This window comes from Pseudophryne corroboree, chromosome 11 (assembly GCF_028390025.1).
Source record: "Pseudophryne corroboree isolate aPseCor3 chromosome 11, aPseCor3.hap2, whole genome shotgun sequence".
NCBI lineage: Eukaryota > Metazoa > Chordata > Amphibia > Anura > Myobatrachidae > Pseudophryne > Pseudophryne corroboree.
This window is the reverse complement of record NC_086454.1, coordinates 261,514,118-261,534,106: the sequence shown is the minus strand read 5'-3', so window position 1 is coordinate 261,534,106 and position 19,989 is coordinate 261,514,118. Positions and strand designations below refer to the sequence as shown.

Below are 19,989 nucleotides of genomic sequence, written 5' to 3'. Positions count from 1 at the left end.
ACGGTACAGAAGGCCACTGCTCTACCTACATCTGTGTCGTCAAGTATACTATCCATCCATACCTGTGGTGCATTTCAGTTTTGCACAGTTTGCTGACCACCAGTATATAATATATAGCAGTACGGTACAGTAGGCCACTGCTCTACCTACCTCTGTGTCGTTAAGTATACTATCCATCCATACCTGTGGTGCATTTCAGTTTTACACAGTTTGCTGACCACCAGTATATAATATATAGCAGTACGGTACAGTAGGCCAATGCTCTACCTACCTCTGTGTCGACAAGTATACTATCCATCCATACCTGTGGTGCATTTCTGTTTTGCACAGTTTGCTGACCACCAGTATATAATATATAGCAGTACGGTACAGAAGGCCACTGCTCTACCTACATCTGTGTCGTCAAGTATACTATCCATCCATACCTGTGGTGCATTTCAGTTTTGCACAGTTTGCTGAACACCAGTATATAATATATAGCAGTACGGTACAGTAGGCCACTGCTCTACCTACCTCTGTGTCGTTTAGTATACTATCCATCCATACCTGTGGTGCATTTCAGTTTTACACAGTTTGCTGACCACCAGTATATAATATATAGCAGTACGGTACAGTAGGCCACTGCTCTTCCTACCTCTGTGTTGTCAAGTATACTATCCATCCATACCTGTGGTGCATTTCAGTTTTGCACAGTTTCCTGACCACCAGTATATAATATATAGCAGTACGGTACAGTAGGCCACTGATCTACCTACCTCTGTGTCGTCAAGTATAGTATCCATCCATACCTGTGTTGCATTTCAGTTTTGCACAGTTTGCTGACCACCAGTATATAATATATAGCAGTACGGTACAGAAGGCCACTTCTCTACCGACATCTGTGTCGTCAAGTATACTATCCATCCATACCTGTGGTGCATTTCAGTTTTGCATAGATTGCTGACAACCAGTATATAATAAATAGCAGTACGGTACAGTAGGCCACTGCTCTACCTACCTCTGTGTCGTCAAGTATACTATCCATCCATACCTGTGGTGCATTTCAGTTTTGTACAGTTTGCTGACCACCAGTATATAATATATAGCAGTACGGTACAGAAGGCCACTGCTCTACCTACATCTGTGTCGTCAAGTATACTATCCATCCATACCTGTGGTGCATTTCAGTTTTGCACAGTTTGCTGACCACCAGTATATAATATATAGCAGTACGGTACAGAAGGCCACTGCTCTACCTACCTCTGTGTCGTCAAGTATACTATCCATCCATACCTGTGGTGCATTTCAGTTTTGTACAGTTTGCTGACCACCAGTATATAATATATAGCAGTACGGTACAGTAGGCCACTGCTCTACCTACCTCTGTGGCGACACGTATACTATCCATCCATACCTGTGGTGCATTTCAGTTTTGCACAGTTTGCTGACCACCAGTATATAATATATAGCAGTACGGTACAGAAGGCCACTGCTCTACCTACATCTGTGTCGTCAAGTATACTATCCATCCATACCTGTGGTGCATTTCAGTTTTGCACAGTTTGCTGACCACCAGTATATAATATATAGCAGTACGGTACAGTAGGCCACTGCTCTACCTACCTCTGTGTCGTTAAGTATACTATCCATCCATACCTGTGGTGCATTTCAGTTTTACACAGTTTGCTGACCACCAGTATATAATATATAGCAGTACGGTACAGTAGGCCACTGCTCTACCTACCTCTGTGTCGACAAGTATACTATCCATCCATACCTGTGGTGCATTTCTGTTTTGCACAGTTTGCTGACCACCAGTATATAATATATAGCAGTACGGTACAGAAGGCCACTGCTCTACCTACATCTGTGTCGTCAAGTATACTATCCATCCATACCTGTGGTGCATTTCAGTTTTGCACAGTTTGCTGAACACCAGTATATAATATATAGCAGTACGGTACAGTAGGCCACTGCTCTACCTACCTCTGTGTCGTTTAGTATACTATCCATCCATACCTGTGGTGCATTTCAGTTTTACACAGTTTGCTGACCACCAGTATATAATATATAGCAGTACGGTACAGTAGGCCACTGATCTACCTACCTCTGTGTCGTCAAGTATAGTATCCATCCATACCTGTGTTGCATTTCAGTTTTGCACAGTTTGCTGACCACCAGTATATAATATATAGCAGTACGGTACAGAAGGCCACTTCTCTACCGACATCTGTGTCGTCAAGTATACTATCCATCCATACCTGTGGTGCATTTCAGTTTTGCATAGATTGCTGACAACCAGTATATAATATATAGCAGTACGGTACAGAAGGCCACTGCTCTACCTACCTCTGTGTCGTCAAGTATACTATCCATCCATACCTGTGGTGCAATTCAGTTTTGCACAGTTTGCTGACCACCAGTATATAATATATAGCAGTACGGTACAGTAGGCCACTGCTCTACCTACCTCTGTGTCGTCAATTATACTATCCATCCATACCTGTGGTGCATTTCAGTTTTGCACATTTTGCTGAGCACCAGTATATAATATATAGCAGTACGGTACTGAAGGCCACTGCTCTACCTACCTCTGTGTCATCAAGTATACTATCCATCCATACCTGTGGTGCAATTCTGTTTTGCACAGTTTGCTGACCACCAGTATATAATCTATAGCAGTACGGTACAGTAGGCCACTGCTCTACCTACCTCTGTGTCGTCAAGTATACTATCCATCCATACCTGTGGTGCATTTCAGTTTTGCACAGTTTGCTGACCACAGTATATATAATATAAAGCAGTACGGTACAGTAGGCCACTGCTCTACCTACCTCTGTGTCGTCAAGTATACTATCCATCCATACCTGTGGTGCAATTCAGTTTTGCACAGTTTCCTGACCACCAGTATATAATATATAGCAGTACGGTACAGTAGGCCACTGCTCTACCTACCTCTGTGTCGTCAAGTATACTATCCATCCATACCTGTGGTGCATTTCAGTTTTGCAGTTTGCTGACCACCAGTATATAATATATAGCAGTACGGTACAGAAGGCCACTGCTCTACCTACCTCTGTGTGGTCAAGTATACTATCCATCCATACCTGTGGTGCATTTCAGTTTTGTACAGTTTGCTGACCACCAGTATATAATATAAAGCAGTACGGTACAGTAGGCCATCTCTCTACCTACCTCTGTGTCGTCAAGTATACTATCCATCCATACCTGTGGTGCATTTCAGTTTTGCACAGTTTGCTGACCACCAGTATATAATATATAGCAGTACGGTACAGTAGGCCACTGCTCTACATACCTCTGTGTCGTCAAGTATACTATCCATCCATACCTGTGGTGCAGTTCAGTTTTGCACAGTTTCCTGACCACCAGTATATAATATATAGCAGTACGGTACAGTAGGCCACTGCTCTACCTACCTCTGTGTCGACAAGTATACTATCCATCCATACCTGTGGTGCATTTCAGTTTTGCACAGTTTGCTGACCACCAGTATATAATATATAGCAGTACGGTACAGAAGGCCACTGCTCTACCTACATCTGTGTCGTCAAGTATACTATCCATCCATACCTGTGGTGCATTTCAGTTTTGCACAGTTTGCTGACCACCAGTATATAATATATAGCAGTACGGTACAGTAGGCCACTGCTCTACCTACCTCTGTGTCGTTAAGTATACTATCCATCCATACCTGTGGTGCATTTCAGTTTTACACAGTTTGCTGACCACCAGTATATAATATATAGCAGTACGGTACAGAAGGCCACTGCTCTACCTACATCTGTGTCGTCAAGTATACTATCCATCCATACCTGTGGTGCATTTCAGTTTTGCACAGTTTGCTGACCACCAGTATATAATATATAGCAGTACGGTACAGTAGGCCACTGCTCTACATACCTCTGTGTCGTCAAGTATACTATCCATCCATACCTGTGGTGCAGTTCAGTTTTGCACAGTTTCCTGACCACCAGTATATAATATATAGCAGTACGGTACAGTAGGCCACTGCTCTACCTACCTCTGTGTCGACAATTATACTATCCATCCATACCTGTGGTGCATTTCAGTTTTGCACAGTTTGCTGACCACCAGTATATAATATATAGCAGTACGGTACAGAAGGCCACTGCTCTACCTACACCTGTGTCGTCAAGTATACTATCCATCCATACCTGTGGTGCATTTCAGTTTTGCACAGTTTGCTGACCACCAGTATATAATATATAGCAGTACGGTACAGTAGGCCACTGCTCTACCTACCTCTGTGTCGTTAAGTAGACTATCCATCCATACCTGTGGTGCATTTCAGTTTTGCACAGTTTTTTGACCACCAGTATATAGTATATAGCAGTACGGTACAGAAGGCCACTGCTCTACCTACCTCTGTGTCGTCAAGTATACTATCCATCCATACCTGTGGTGCATTTCAGTTTCGCAGTTTGCTGACCACCTGTAAATAATATATAGCAGTACGGTACAGTAGGCCACTGCTCTACCTACCTCTGTGTCGTAAAGTATACTATCCATCCATACCTGTGGTGCATTTCAGTTTCGCAGTTTGCTGACCACCAGTATATAATAAAAAGCAGTACGGTACAGTAGGCCACTGCTCTACCTACCTCTGTGTCGTCAATTATACTATCCATCCATACCTGTGGTGCATTTCAGTTTTGCACAGTTTGCTGACCACCAGTATATAATATATAGCAGTACGGTACAGAAGGCCACTGCTCTACCTACCTCTGTGTCGTCAAGTATACTATCCATCCATACCTGTGGTGCAATTCAGTTTTGCACAGTTTGCTGACCACCAGTATATAATATATAGCAGTACGGTACAGTAGGCCACTGCTCTACCTACCTCTGTGTCGTCAATTATACTATCCATCCATACCTGTGGTGCATTTCAGTTTTGCACAGTTTGCTGACCACCAGTATATAATATATAGCAGTACGGTACTGAAGGCCACTGCTCTACCTACCTCTGTCATCAAGTATACTATCCATCCATACCTGTGGTGCAATTCCGTTTTGCACTGTTTGCTGACCACCAGTATATAATCTATAGCAGTACGGTACAGTAGGCCACTGCTCTACCTACCTCTGTGTCGTCAAGTATACTATCCATCCATACCTGTGGTGCATTTCAGTTTTGCACAGTTTGCTGACCACAGTATATATAATATATAGCAGTACGGTACAGTAGGCCACTGCTCTACCTACCTCTGTGTCGTCAAGTATACTATCCATCCATACCTGTGGTGCATTTCTGTTTTGCACAGTTTGCTGACCACCAGTATATAATATATAGCAGTACGGTACAGTAGGCCACTGCTCTACCTACCACTGTGTCGTCAAGTATACTATCCATCCATACCTGTGGTGCATTTCAGTTTTGCACAGTTTGCTGAACACCAGTATATATAATATATAGCAGTACGGTACAGTAGGCCACTGCTCTACCTACCTCTGTGTCGTCAAATATACTATCCATCCATAGCTGTGGTGCATTTCAGTTTTGCACAGTTTGCTGACCACCAGTTTATATAATATATAGCAGTACGGTACAGTAGGCCACTGCTCTACCTACCTCTAAGTCGTCAAGTATACTATCCATCCATACCTGTGGTACATTTCAGTTTTGCACAGTTTGCTGACCACCAGTATATATAATATATAGCAGTACGGTACAGTAGGCCACTGCTCTACCTACCTCTGTGTCGTCAAGTATACTATCCATCCATACCTGTGGTGCATTTAAGTTTTTGTGCGCAGTATATATAGTAGTAGGCCATTGCTATTGATAAATATATTACTGGCATATAATTCCACACATTAAAAAATGGAGAACAAAAATGTGGAGGGTAAAATAGGGAAAGATCAAGATCCACTTCCACCTCATGCTGAAGCTGCTGCCACTGGTCATTGCCGAGACGATGAAATGCCATCAATGTCGTCTGCCAAGGCCAATGCCCAATGTCATAGTAGAGAGCATGTCAAATCCAAAAAACAAAAGTTCAATAAAATGACCCAAAAATAAAAATAAAAATCGTCTAAGGAGAAGCGTAAACTTGCCAATGTGCCATTTACGACACGGAGTGGCAAGGAATGGCTGAGGCCCTCTCCTATGTTCCTCATGACTAGTGGGTCAGCTTCACATGAGGATGGAAGCACTCATCCTCCTGCTAGAAAACTTAAAAGACTTAAGATGGCAAAAGCACAGCAAAGAACTGTGCATTCTTCTAAATCACAAATCCCCAAGGAGAGTCCAATTGTGTCGGTTGCGATGCCTGACCTTCCCAACACTGGACGGGAAGAGGTGGCGCCTTCCACCATTTGCACGCCCCCTGCAAGTCCTGGAAGGAGCACCCGCAGTCCAGTTCCTGATAGTCAAATTGAAGATGTCACTGTTGAAGTACACCAGGATGAGGATATGGGTGTTGCTGGGGAGGAAATTGACAAGGAGGATTCTGATGGTGAAGTGATTTGTTTAAGTCAGGCTCCTGGGGAGACACCTGTTGTCTGTGGGATGAATATGGCCATTGACATGCCTGGTCAAAATACAAAAAAAAATCACCTCTTCAGTGTGGAATTATTTCAACAGAAATGCGGACAACTGGTGTCAAGCCGTGTGTTGCCTTTGTCAAGCTGTAATAAGTAGGGGTAAGGACGTTAACCACCTGGGAACATCCTCCCTTATACCTGGAGCGCATTCATCAGAAGTCATTGACAAGTTCAAAAACTTTGGGTGACAGCGGAAGCCGTCCACTGCCAACTAAATCCCTTCCTCTTGTAACCAAGCTCCTGCAAACCACACCACTAACTCCCTCAGTGTCAATTTCCTCCTTAGACAGGAAAGCCAATAGTCCTCGAGGCCATGTCACTGTCAAGTCTGACGAGTCCTCTCCTGCCTGGGATTCCTCCGATGCATCCTTGAGTGTAACGCCTACTGTGCTGGCACTGCTGTTGCTGCTGGGAGTCGATCGTCATCCCAGAGGGGAAGTCGGAAGACCACTTGTACTACTTCCAGTAAGCAATTGACTGTACAACAGTCCTTTGCGAGGAAGATGAAATATCACAGCAGTTATCCTGCTGCAAAGCGGATAACTCAGGCCTTGGCAGCCTGGGTGGTGAGAAACGTGTTTCCGGTATCCACCGTTATTTCACAGGGAACTAGAGAATTGATTGAGGTACTGTGTCCCCGGTACCAAATACCATCTAGGTTCCATTTCTCTAGGCAGGCGATACCGAAAATGTACACAGACGTCAGAAAAAGAGTCACCAGTGTCCTAAAAAATGCAGTTGTACCCAATGTCTACTTAACCACAGACATGTGGACAAGTGGACCAGGGCAGACTCAGGACTATATGACTGTGACAGCCCACTGGGTAGATGTATTGCCTCCCGCAGCAAGAACAGCAGCGGCGGCACCAGTAGCAGCATCTCGCAAACGCCAACTCGTTCCTAGGCAGGCTACGCTTTGTATCACCGCTTTCCATAAAAGGCACACAGCTGACAACCTCTTACGGAAACTGAGGAACATCATCGCAGAATGGCTTACCCCAATTGGACTCTCCTGGGTATTTGTGACATCGGACAACGCCACCAATATTGTGCGTGCATTACATCTGGGCAAATTCCAGCACGTCCCATGTTTTGCACATACATTGAATTTGGTGGTGCAGAATTATTTAAAAAATGACAGGGGCGTACAAGAGATGCTGTCGGTGGCCCGAAGAATTGCGGGCCACTTTCGGCATTCAGCCACGGCGTGCCGAAGACTGGAGCACCAGCAAACACTCCTAAACCTGCCCTGCCATCATCTGAAGCAAGAGGTGGTAACGAGGTGGAATTCAACCCTCTATATGCTTCAGAGGATGGAGGAGCAGCAAAAGGCCATTCAAGCCTATACAGCTACCTACGATATAGGCAAAGGAGGGGGAATGCACCTTAACTCAAGCGCAGTGGAGAATGATTTCAACGTTGTGCAAGGTTCTGCAACCCTTTGAACTTGCCACACGTGAAGTCAGTTCAGACACTGCCAGCCTGAGTCAGGTCATTCCCCTCATCAGGCTTTTGCAGAAGAAGCTGGAGAGATTGAAGAAGGAGCTAAAACAGAGCGATTCCGCTATGCATTTGGGACTTGTGGATGGAGCCCTTAATTCGCTTAACCAGGATTCACGGGTGGTCAATCTGTTGAAATCAGAGCACTACATTTTGGCCACCGTGCTCGATCCTAGATTTAAAACCTACGTTGTATCTATCTTTCTGGCAGACACAAGTCTGCAGAGGTTCAAAGACCTGCTGGTGAGAAAATTGTCAAGTCAAGCGGAACGTGACCCGTCAACAGCTCCTCCTTCACATTCTCCCGCAACTGGGGCTGCGAGGAAAAGGCTAAGAATTCCGAGCCCACCCGCTGGTGGTGATGCAGGGCAGTCTGGAGCGAGTGCTGACATCTGTTCTGGACTGAAGGACCTGCCAACGATTACTGACATGTCGTCTACTGTCACTGCATATGATTCTGTCACCATTGAAAGAATGGTGGAGGATTATATGAGTGACCGCATCCAAGTAGGCACATCAGACAGTCCGTACGTATACTGGCAGGAAAAAGAGGCAATTTGGAGGCCCTTGCACAAACTGGCTTTATTTTACCTAAGTTGCCCCCCCTCCAGTGTGTACTCCGAAAGAGTGTTTAGTGCAGCCGCTCACCTTGTCAGCAATCGGCGTACAAGGTTACTTCCAGAAAATGTGGAGAAGATGTTTATCAAAATAAATTATAATCAATTCCTCCGTGGAGACATTCACCAGCAATTGCCTCCAGAAAGTACACAGGGACCTGAGATGGTGGATTCCAGTGGGGACGAATTAATAATCTGTGAGAAGGGGGATGTACACAGTGAAAGGGATGAGGAATCGGACGATGAGGAGGTGGACATCTTGCCTCTGTAGAGCCAGTTTGTGCAAGGAGAGATTGATTGCTTCTTTTTTGGTCGGGGCCCAAAACAACCAGTCATTTCAGTCACAGTTGTGTGGCAGACCCTGTTGCTGAAATGATGGGTTTGTTAAAGTGTGCATGTCCTGTTTATACAACATAAGGGTGGGTGGGAGGGCCAAAGGACAATTCCATCTTGCACCTCTTTTTTCTTTCATTTTTCTTTGCATCATGTGCTGTTTGGGGACTATTTTTTGAAGTGCCATCCTGTCTGACACTGCAGTGCCACTCCTAGATGGGCCAGGTGTTTGTGTCGGCCACTTGGGTCGCTTAGCTTAATCACACAGCTACCTCATTGCGCCTCTTTTTTTCTTTGCATCATGTGCTGTTTGGGGACATTTTTTTTAATCTGCCATCCTGTCTGACACTGCAGTGCCACTCCTAGATGGGCCAGGTGTTTGTTTCGGCCACTTGGGTCGCTCAGCTTAATCACACAGCTACCTCATTGCGCCTCTTTTTTTCTTTGCATCATGTGCTGTTTGGGGACTATTTTTTTAATCTGCCATCCTGTCTGACATTGCGCCTCTTTTTTTCTTTGCATCATGTACTGTTTGGGGACATTTTTTTTAATCTGCCATCCTGTCTGACACTGCAGTGCCACTCCTAGATGGGCCAGGTGTTTGTGTCGGCCACTTGGGTCGCTTAGCTTAGTCATCCAGCGACCTCGGTGCAAATTTTAGGACTAAAAATAATAGTGTGAGGTGTTCAGAATAGACTGGAAATGAGTGTAAATTATGGTTATTGAGGTTAATAATACTATGGGATCAAAATGACCCCCAAATTCTATGATTTAAGCTGTTTTTGAGGGTTTTTTGTAAAAAAAACACCAGAATCCGACAAAATTTTCAGGGAGGTTTTGCCAAAACGCGTCCGAATCCAAAACACGGCAGCGGAACCGAATCCAAAACCCGAAAAATTTCCGGTGCACATCACTAGTTAAATTACTCCTTGCTAGAGTGCAGCATCTGCAAAGACAACCATTCTGTCACAGTGATGTTCCTGGCATTTCTCTAATGTCACCCAGATTTTATCACCATTTCCATATGGATTAGACAGAAATGTCCATTGATAAAAAGTGGTAAAGGTGATAAATTATTTTCTCTTTGGCTCCATTATGTTTGTACCTTATCGCCTCAGACTCTTAACGCTTATGTATACTTAGCCTCCTGATAATACAACATGGCAGTGTTGGCTACTGGCATTCTCCCATTTGAATTACTGGGCTCATGACTGGCCCCTCCAGACACTGCATCCTCTCCTGCTATCTAATATTACTGGTTGCACGTTCATTATTTTCCTTGTTAAAAATAACATGTCCATGCTCCCCTTCCCCCACCATAACTGTACGACACATTGGGAATCTGTACTGGGCTTAATGTTGTGTGTTTATTTTCCGCATGTGTTTATGGTTGTTATGCTCTGTTTGAACTTATCCATAAAGTATATTTAAAAAAAAAAAAAAAAAATCTGCTTTTTATCCTAATGAACATAATGACCCATATTTACACATTTATGAGACAGATAATATTGACAACTGTTGTTTAAGCTTTATTTCATAAGAACTACATATGTAAAAATGAATGGCTTGATTTAAACTAGGGGAAAAAACACACCTCCCACACTTCTTGTTCATGTTTGCATTATTAAATCAATATGGCAAAAAAATGCATGTAATTAATTAACATATTTATTTAGCCACTCCAACATGTCTTTCCGTGCCTCTAGAATGTATGGTTTATCCTCAGGGTTAATGTCCTCATTCTTCCTGTGGGCAAAACCATGATTTTGCTTTGGAAATATCTTAACTTGAAATTCAGCCTTTGAGTGCTCTTTAAGTTTTTTATCCAGTATTGAAACCTAGAAGAAAAGATTAGTCAAGTTACCATAAAGATGTACAATATTATCGAATAGACTAACTGGAATGCCCACTCCTTCTTTTCACCTGCGTTGGCTCATAGTCAGATCTTGCTTTACACTCATTTAGAAGAGTGGGCACTCCTTAAAATGAACAAAGTCCAGGTGGATGTTGAAAAGTGTGTGTGTGTGTGGGGGGGGGGGGGGGGGGGGGTGAATGAGGGAGAAAATGCTCTGTTCCTGGACTTTCCTGGTAATGTATGATTGCTATCACCTGTGGTGAGCTAGTTAATTGATAAGAAAGGTGTTTCACCACAGGTGATGGCAATCATACATTACCAGGAAAGCCCAGGAACAGAGCATTTTCTCCCTCATGGAGAGGGTCAGGTAGGCAAGTATGGTATGGGGGGTAATTCCAAGTTGATCGCAGCAGGATTTTTGTTAGCAGTTGGCCAAAACCATGTGCACTGCAGGGGAGGCAGATATAACATGTGCAGAAAGAGTTAGATTTGGGTAGGTTATTTTATTTCTGTGCAGGGTAAATACTGGCTGCTTTATTTTTACACTGCAAATTAGTTTGCAGATTGAACACACCCCACCCAAATCTAACTCTCTCTGCACATGTTATATCTGCCTCCCCTGCAGTGCACATGGTTTTGCCCAACTGCTAAAAAATTTCCTGCTGCGATCAACTTGGAATTTATATATATATATATATATATATATATATATATATATATATATATATATGGTATGCATCAATGCTATCGTGCTTACTTCTTGTGATGCTGGAATCTAAAAAAGGCACAGAGGTACTGTGCCAGAAATAAACATATGTCATTGTCATGGCAACTAGAGTGTACATATAAACCCTGTATCCTCACAATGTTTACTGTACATACATAGAGAGAGAGAGAGAGAGAGAGAGAGAGAGACAGCGACGACATTGGACCCGGTCCACAATCTGGACGATATTCACTATCAATTGTTCAATTTAAAGAGGCGCGAGATTGACTATCTAATGCACGGATCGTCTCTCTCTGATTATGTGCGGGAGCGTAAAATCCCCCGCGGATTCAGAGTGAATAATATACCGACCATAGGGAGACAAATCCCGGAATTTGTACGGAAATGGTTCGGGATCCTCAATAAATGTGCACTGGACCTAATGGTCCTAGTGATCGAGGAGGCTGGACGTGAGCTGCGAATGACACGTACCAAAATACATCAGATGGAGAGTGAACATCAGAATATATTGGAGGATGAAGCCAATACTAACTGGCTTAACAAATTGCAACATCAGTGTGATCAATATAAGAAAAATCTTATTAAATTCAAAAAGAATAAAAAAACACACGTTGATGCGGACTATGATGAAAATCGCGTGTATAGATGGTTGGCAGGTGGTGCACCAGGGGTACGCAACAGTGCTATAGAGAAACGCCGGAGACCATGGCAACGACGCCAACATAATTATATTCGGAATCCAGTTCCCCAGAACAGTGACAGTGAGTTTGCTGTATCAGAGACAGATGAGGCGTCCACGTCAGAGTCGGCCCCTTTGGGCAGAGGATTGACTTCCCAAAAGAGCGGGGAAAAGCCACCCGCAGGGGCGGCCAAAATCAAAGAATCACGAGAAGTCAGAAGAAATCCTCCCCGCAAAAAGATAGTTTGATCTTTAATTTATCCAAGCGGGATTTAACGGCGTTGGAAATTCAGGTACTACAGAAGGGTCTCTCGTTTATACCGACAAATGTCCATGATGATTTTACATGGAAATTAGATCATCATAAATTGTCGAGAAAATTACGATTAAAGGAACACTTCCAGTTTCAAGTGAATCCGAAAGAAACTACAGTTTTAGAATCCTTTCTGACGGGCAAATCAAGATCTAAATTTGACCCAGTATCCGTTAACCCATCGTTGAAGACGTTTGATCGCCTACTGCATGAATCTGTCACCAAATTTACTGCGGCTCTGGGCAAAATCTGCAAGAACCTATCCAGAGAGGAATCTCTAGCGTTAAAACAGCTCAGCACCTATGAAGACATAATTATCAGGCCCGCCGATAAGGGCGGGGCCATTGTGGTGCAGGACATTATTGATTATCGGTCTGAAATTGGGCGACAGCTAAGTGAAGAGGGAGTGTATAGTCATTTACCAGGGAATCCAACGGGTAAATTTCAGAAAGAGCTATGTGAAGTGTTAAGACTAGCCACACAACGACAACTGATTACGATGAAAATCTGCAAGGCTTTAGAAGTTGACCATCCTAAAGTCCCGGTGCTATACACTTTACCCAAGCTTCACAAGGACAGTCAGAGACCGCCGGGCAGGCCTATTATATCTGCTCGAGGCTCCGTATATTATCCAATGGCACAGCTGTTGGATCATCTCTTACAACCTCTATTGGTGAAGAAGGATTCTTACCTGAAAGACACTACTGAATTCCTTAAGTTATTAAACAACATTGGGGTAGTGCCCAAGGGCACTTGGATGTGCTGTTTAGATGTATGCAGCCTTTATACATCAATCCCCCATGATGGTGGATTGGTGTCAATGAGGAACTTTTTACAACAATACTTGGATCCAATGTTGTTTAACCATGACCTTTTCCTACAGTTGTTTGAATTGACATTACATAGGAATTATTTCCTATATGATGATCATTATTACCTCCAGCAACGGGGGGGTGCGATGGGGTCCCCGGTGGCCCCATCGTACGCCAACGTATATATGTTTGAGCAGGAAGAAAAATTGTTTTTAAAATCATCCGTTGGTATCAAGGTGTATCAAATTATACACCAGATACATCGACGATATTTTCCTGCTATGGACAGGTAGTTTGGAAGGGCTCACTAGTGTAATCGAGGAGATAAATGCAAGCACATCTGCTATTAAGTTTACTTACGTATGCAGTGAAGTTCAGGCACATTTTTTAGATGTACACGTAACTATCTTAGACGGCAAGATTGAGACGGAGGTATTTAGTAAGTATGTGGACAGGAATACATTTTTGCTGGCTTCTAGCCATCATCCATTATCTCTGAAGCGGGGTTTGCCCCGTTCTCAGATGATTAAGGTGGCTAGAATTTCTAGTAATCCAGCTAAGGCTGAAGTTGCCATTGACAATCTGATAGCAAAATTTATCTCCAGAGGGTATGATCCTAAAATGCTCTCTGATAATAAACATCAAGTGTTGAGCATGCCACGTTCTCAACTAATGCAGTCACGTACTAAAAGATCGGAGAAGGTGCTACCATGGGCTAGTAGCTTCACTACCGCAAGTCCAGTAATTAAACATGCGACTAAGGCTTTATGGCCTATAGTGGCTTCTGTTAAAGATTTGCCCTGTTTTAGAGATGTGCGCCCTTTTGCAGCGTTTAGGATAGGTCGGAGTATCAGGGATCGATTGATGGTGACAGATATCACCGGTAGAGGGATCCCTAGGTTACCTAATGTATATGTGAAACCAGCAGGGTGCTATAGCTGCCATAATTGCACTACGTGCAAATTTATGGTTACATGTAGAGTTTCCAGCATCCTCACTCTCTGAAAAAATATGAGATCCGACATGTGCTCACGTGCACCTCATCGTTTGTAGTGTATGTGATCACATGTCCGTGTGGCATGTGCTATGTTGGCCAAACTTCACGGAAGTTCCGCAAAAGAATGGCCTTACACAGGTCTGCCATTCATGTATCGTCCGAAGGTAAATCGTCTGACCAACCAGTGGCCCGTCATTTTAGGAGGATTGGTCACTCTTTGTCAGACTTGAAATATTTTATAATTGATCATATTCCGGATTCCCCCCGTGGAGGTGATAGGGTTAAAGCTCTAATCACATTGGAGGCCAGATGGATCACACGATTGGGGACTACTGCCCCCAATGGATTAAATGAAAAAATTAATTGGAATAGCTTGATGTAGTGGGACATAGGGCACCTAGTGAGACTCTGGATAACAGTGATCTGATGTTAGGTAAAGATAGGAATCACAGGTATATATGTTACCCTTGGCACCCGTGTAAATCAGATGTGATGCAAATCGCATGTGGTTTTGTTTTATTAACTTGTGTGTATAATGGATGGTGCTAGCTAATAGGATAAACAAATGGTCACTGCGTGATGTTTATATGTGTTTGTTATTGTGTTCCCCCTAGCTCCGTCCTCATGCAGCGCCGCTGGATGACTCAGTGGTTGGTTCCTCCCTGATGGAACGCAAGCTGGAGGTTGCTAGGCAACTTCCGCCGGCGTGGATCCGGAAGTGAGGCGCTCGCGGTCGTTCAGTGGAGGCAGCTGGGGCCGATCAGCGTGGCGGGGTGATCTTTCCTGTAGCAGGTATTTAAATGTTCAATGTATGTGTATGTGTATGTGTTACTTGTTGGTGTGTCCTGACGACGGGGTGTCAACCCCGAAACATGTTGACCATGTAAACACCGTGATTAAAAGTTCAGTGAAACGAGTCCCAGTGAGTGCCGTGCTATCTTGGAAATATATATATATATATATATACACACACATACACACATACACACACACACACACACACACACACACACACACACACACACACACACACACACACACACCTTATATTCCACCACCAAGCTCTGTAACTTTAGTAGCACTCATATTGGATCCATTAAGGTTCTTACTGCTTTCCCATTCCAGTAAACTAGTTTCAAAAGGTTTCTGTATTTAGAATACCTGCCTGTTGTGTATCTATGTAGAGATGTGGGAAAACGACGTATTCTGATGGTCTTTACTACCACCAAAGGGTTGTAAACCCTTGTTTTCTTTGAAAAATAAGTCAGAGGACTGGCGAATGTGTCTATTAGCCCGGATAAATCTCATATTGACCACAAAATGCACTTACCTGTTCAAGTGGTATTATTGGGTCATTCTCACCAAAAATGAACAATGTGGGACTTATTAACCCATACTTCTCAATGTCTTCACGGACTATACCTAATAAAAATGGTGATAATAATAAAAATGTTATAATTAGTTTTATATGTATTTTTCAATTAATTACCAGATTTGTTTTATCTCCAATATTTCTAGGACATGCACCTATGGGATACTAAAACGATAAAACAATTATCAGAAAGCGCACAGACGCTGACTGTGTTAACATCCGGCAGTGAGTATAGTGGACACCCTATACTGTGACCCTAGAGAGGGCAGGAATTACATGCTGCAGAGTTTACTTTGAACATTTTACACTGTGCAAGCAGGGTTAACAGCGGGAGAGGGATCACTACGTTACAGACAAGGATATATTACTCTCCTATTATAAAATCTACAGACTGTAACCATCGGCTGCACCTGATGAATTGCAATTATGAGCTACAGGAGCAGAAAGTCGGTCAGTTAATTAACTGACAAGGAGATGATTGTACGAGTGTTCCCTCATTATAAACAGCAACACAACGGTATCTTACCAGCTGTTTTTTCACCCGCAGGCGGATAGTAGGAGACTTTGTCGAAATAACATTCTATACTATATATCAATCTATGGGGGTCATTCTGAGTTGTTCGCTCGTTGCCGATTTTCCCTATGCTGCGATTTGTTGCAAAATGCGCATGGCACGCGCCCTGCATGCGCTTAGTTATTTTACTAAAAAGATTTTCTGTGGATTCTGCGGCGCTTTTCAGTCGCACTGCTGATCGCTGAATGATTGACAGGAAGTGGGTGTTTCTGGGTGGTAACTGAGCGTTTTCCGGGAGTGTGCTAAAAAATGCAGGCGTGTCAGGGGAAAACGCGGGAGTTTTGAACGCAGAGGGTTTATCCTGCACCGACCTGATTAGGTATGTATGAGATAATGATACTTATACCAGAAATCGGACAATAATAATAAATATTAAACATTAATTATTCCCATCTGTCCATGTGGCGGTGCGCCCAGAGTCAAAGAGAAAGCAAATGCAACAAAGAAGAAAAAAGTAGTGAGATTAAACATAAGTAACGGTTGACATTTTAACAGAGGTAACTAACAAGTATCACCCATGCAGTCTTCAGGTAGGAGAGGGGCCCACAGAAAAGAGGGGAAAACGCGTTTCACCGATCACGGGCTTGTTCACTTCCATGAAGACTGCATGGGTGATACTTGTTATTTACCTTCAGTAATGAACTGTTTTTTTGGCTTAAATTTAAAATTATCACCAGCTTAGTAAGATTCCTTTCATTGTGGATTTTCACAGGGGTATCATAACAAAAGTGTATGGTGATATCAGTTCTGATGCCCAATCCCTCGTTAAAACTCACAGGGACAGGTGGAATGTGGTCCCGCAGTTAAATCTGTCCAAAGTATCTCAAACTGTTGTCATCTTTTTCTAATTCTGTTGAGTCTTGTGTACATTACACTTTTTTTGATAAATTGTGTGTGGCTCTAGAGACTGAAATCGGCACAACCAATTAGGTTCTTGGGATGCTTTAGTTCATAATTCATTGTGTTTAAAATTAAATACTACACCTACCATTATCACTAGCATTCCATTGTATAACCTATATAGCCCACAGTCAGGACCAGTGGTGGTGTGTGGCCTTGCATCAGGTCCACCACAGGTACTGCAATTGCACGTCCTCAGGGGGTCGCTCAATATCTCACCCCCCCTGTTAGATTACTCTTGCTACCTTAACAGTACGGCAATATTGGTCCTTGCACAATATCATAACACTCATCGCAGTGGTTCTCACACCAATGTCAATTTTCTTCCCCCTTTCTGTTTTTTCCATTCTTTTCTTTTTTCCGTGAACTCTCATCCACGATTCTGGGGAGCGTGTCCCCCAGGAGACACGTTTCTCCCGTCTAACGAGGACAGCAGATTCACACTCATAAGATCTATCCCATTCTTTCTCCTCCTCTTTTCCCCCATCCCTCTCTCAGAAGAAAATCCCTCTTCTGTTTCGGTGCACTCTCATTAGTGACACAGGGCAAGTCTTCCTACGACCATACCCCTACGCTCACGCCCAATCTCGTCCGATCTTGGAAGCTAAACGGAGGTGGGCTAGGTCAGTACCTAGACGGGCAACCGCTAGGGAATACCCAGTGCAGTAGGAAGACCGCATTCCCTGTGGGACAACACTAACAGCAGGATCACCACTTCCACTTATTCTTACTACTTTTCAGTGTCAAGATCCTACACTTGTCCATTTAACGCAATTTCTCCAAGATAGAGACTCCAATCATCAGGGTTAGATCTCAGTCTGGGGGTGTTCCCTCTCTCGAAATCAACCCTACTTAGGGCTTTATTAATACAAACACAGTTTGTACAGATCTTTGGCAGATGGAAGCAGCATGGTATGTAGCTATCTTCCAATATGCATTTATCTAAGCATAATTAAGATCTGAACACTCCATTTTTTTAGGGAATGCTTTTTTCCTCTGTTGGAATGTCAACAGGTACTTATGTTTAATCTCACTACTGAGTTTTGTTTTGTGCTGAGTTCCCATTTATTTTAAGAGTAGAAATAAAGAATCTATTATTTCTTAGACACATCACTAATCATTAGACACTAAGATACAACAAGCGTGCGCCCCAACAAGAGTCATACTTTTTTCTTCTTTGTTGCGAAAACTCGGGAGTGTCTGGAGAAACGGGGGAGTGGCTGGCCGAACGCAGGGCGTGTTTGTGACGTCAAACCAGGAACTAAACGGACTGAGCTGATCGCAATCTGTGAGTAGGTCTGGAGCTACTCAGAAACTGCAAAGAATTATTTATTAGCAGTTCTGCTAATCTTTCGTTTGCTATTCTGCTAAGCTAAGATACACTCCCAGAGGGCAGCGGCCTAGCGTGTGCAATGCTGCTAAAAGCAGCTAGCGAACGAACAACTCGGAATGAGGGCCTATGATTGAGTCTCATTTGGATACAACGAATGGGTCCTATTAAAGGAGACAAGTCCTCCCTTCCGCTGGAGTGGAAGGAATATTAAAGTATTGCTATATATATATTTTTTAACATTAATTATTCCAGCGTATGTGTATGTGGTGAATTTATGTGTGATATTTTTATATATTTTTTTTGACTTGTATTAAATTTTATATGCGCTTTCTGATAATTGTTTTATAGTTTTTAGTATTGTTTATTAGTGGGCAGCTCAGTACTGTCTTGTTGAGAGCTGCTATTTATATTTTGACTGTTATAAAGACTGATAGATAGAATTGGCTTGGTGGCTAGAAAGCACTGAATTTTTTCTTTGTGGTTGTCACTGATACGGTTCAATAGGTCGACCCACCTTAGGTCAGCAGTCATTGGGTCGACTACGATAGGTCGACATGCGTTAGGTTGACAGGGTAACTAGGTCGACATGGTCATTAGGTCGACCTGTACTAGGTCTACAGGTCAAAAGGTCAACATGAGTTTTTCAAAAAATGTTTTATTTTTGGGACTTTCATACTTTACGATCCACGTGGACTACGATTGGGGACAGTGCTCTTGCCTGAAGCCATGCGAGGGGACACGGTGCACTAATTGGGGTTCCCCATCACTTTACGTAGAAAACGACACCCCAAAAAATAAAAAACTCATGTCAACCTTTTCACCTGTCGACCTAGTACAGGTCGACCTAACGGCCATGTTGACCTAGTTACCCTGTCGACCTTATGCATGTTGACCTATCTAGGTCAACCCAATGACTGTCGACCTTAGTTGAGTCGACCCAACGACCCATACCTGCACCTACTGCATGTGAAACCTGGAAAAGGGTTTCAGCATAAAGGAGGCATGTTATATACTGCAATTATTTTTGCATGAATAATTTCTGATCTTTATTTTTCTTACACAAGATTTTATTCTATCTTGTATTTTTCAGATCTACAGTATAATTACAGTGTGTGTGGTTTGGCAATAAAATTAAGCATAGCTATAACTTAGAGAACATAAACAAATGTGGAGGATAAATGCAAACGTTTTGTGCAAATGGACCTACATAACAGCAGTGTGCCTCCACAGGGACCTTCCAAGGGTGGGATTCAAATTAAATATCATGCCCAATTTCCTTTCTAAAATGATCTCCATTATCGCACATACTGTATTGCGCCCATAGTAATCAGGTTTAGCTGTGTAAAGGGTAGGGTGCCTCGATACTCCGGGGGATAGCGAGCTGAAACAATGATAGCACGCCCCTGAAGT

General features: G+C 43.2%; 1 protein-coding gene and 1 pseudogene across 4 annotated transcripts in view; one reads left to right on the top strand and one right to left on the bottom strand.

The window, feature by feature from the left end:
• Positions 1-10,523: 10,523 nt before the first annotated feature.
• CMBL (carboxymethylenebutenolidase homolog) overlaps positions 10,524-19,989 on the bottom strand; it is a 98,929-nt gene continuing 89,463 nt past the window's right edge. For all 4 annotated transcript variants that reach the window (XM_063945364.1, XM_063945363.1, XM_063945365.1 and 1 more), the window contains exons 5-6: positions 15,731-15,822; positions 10,524-10,855 (exon numbers count right to left, since the gene is read on the bottom strand). In XM_063945364.1, the coding sequence (XP_063801434.1) occupies positions 10,673-10,855; positions 15,731-15,822 (275 nt within the window). In that variant the 3' untranslated portion in view covers positions 10,524-10,672. The remainder of the gene's footprint in view (positions 10,856-15,730; positions 15,823-19,989) is intronic.
• On the top strand, positions 17,800-17,918 carry LOC134971327 (5S ribosomal RNA; annotated as a pseudogene).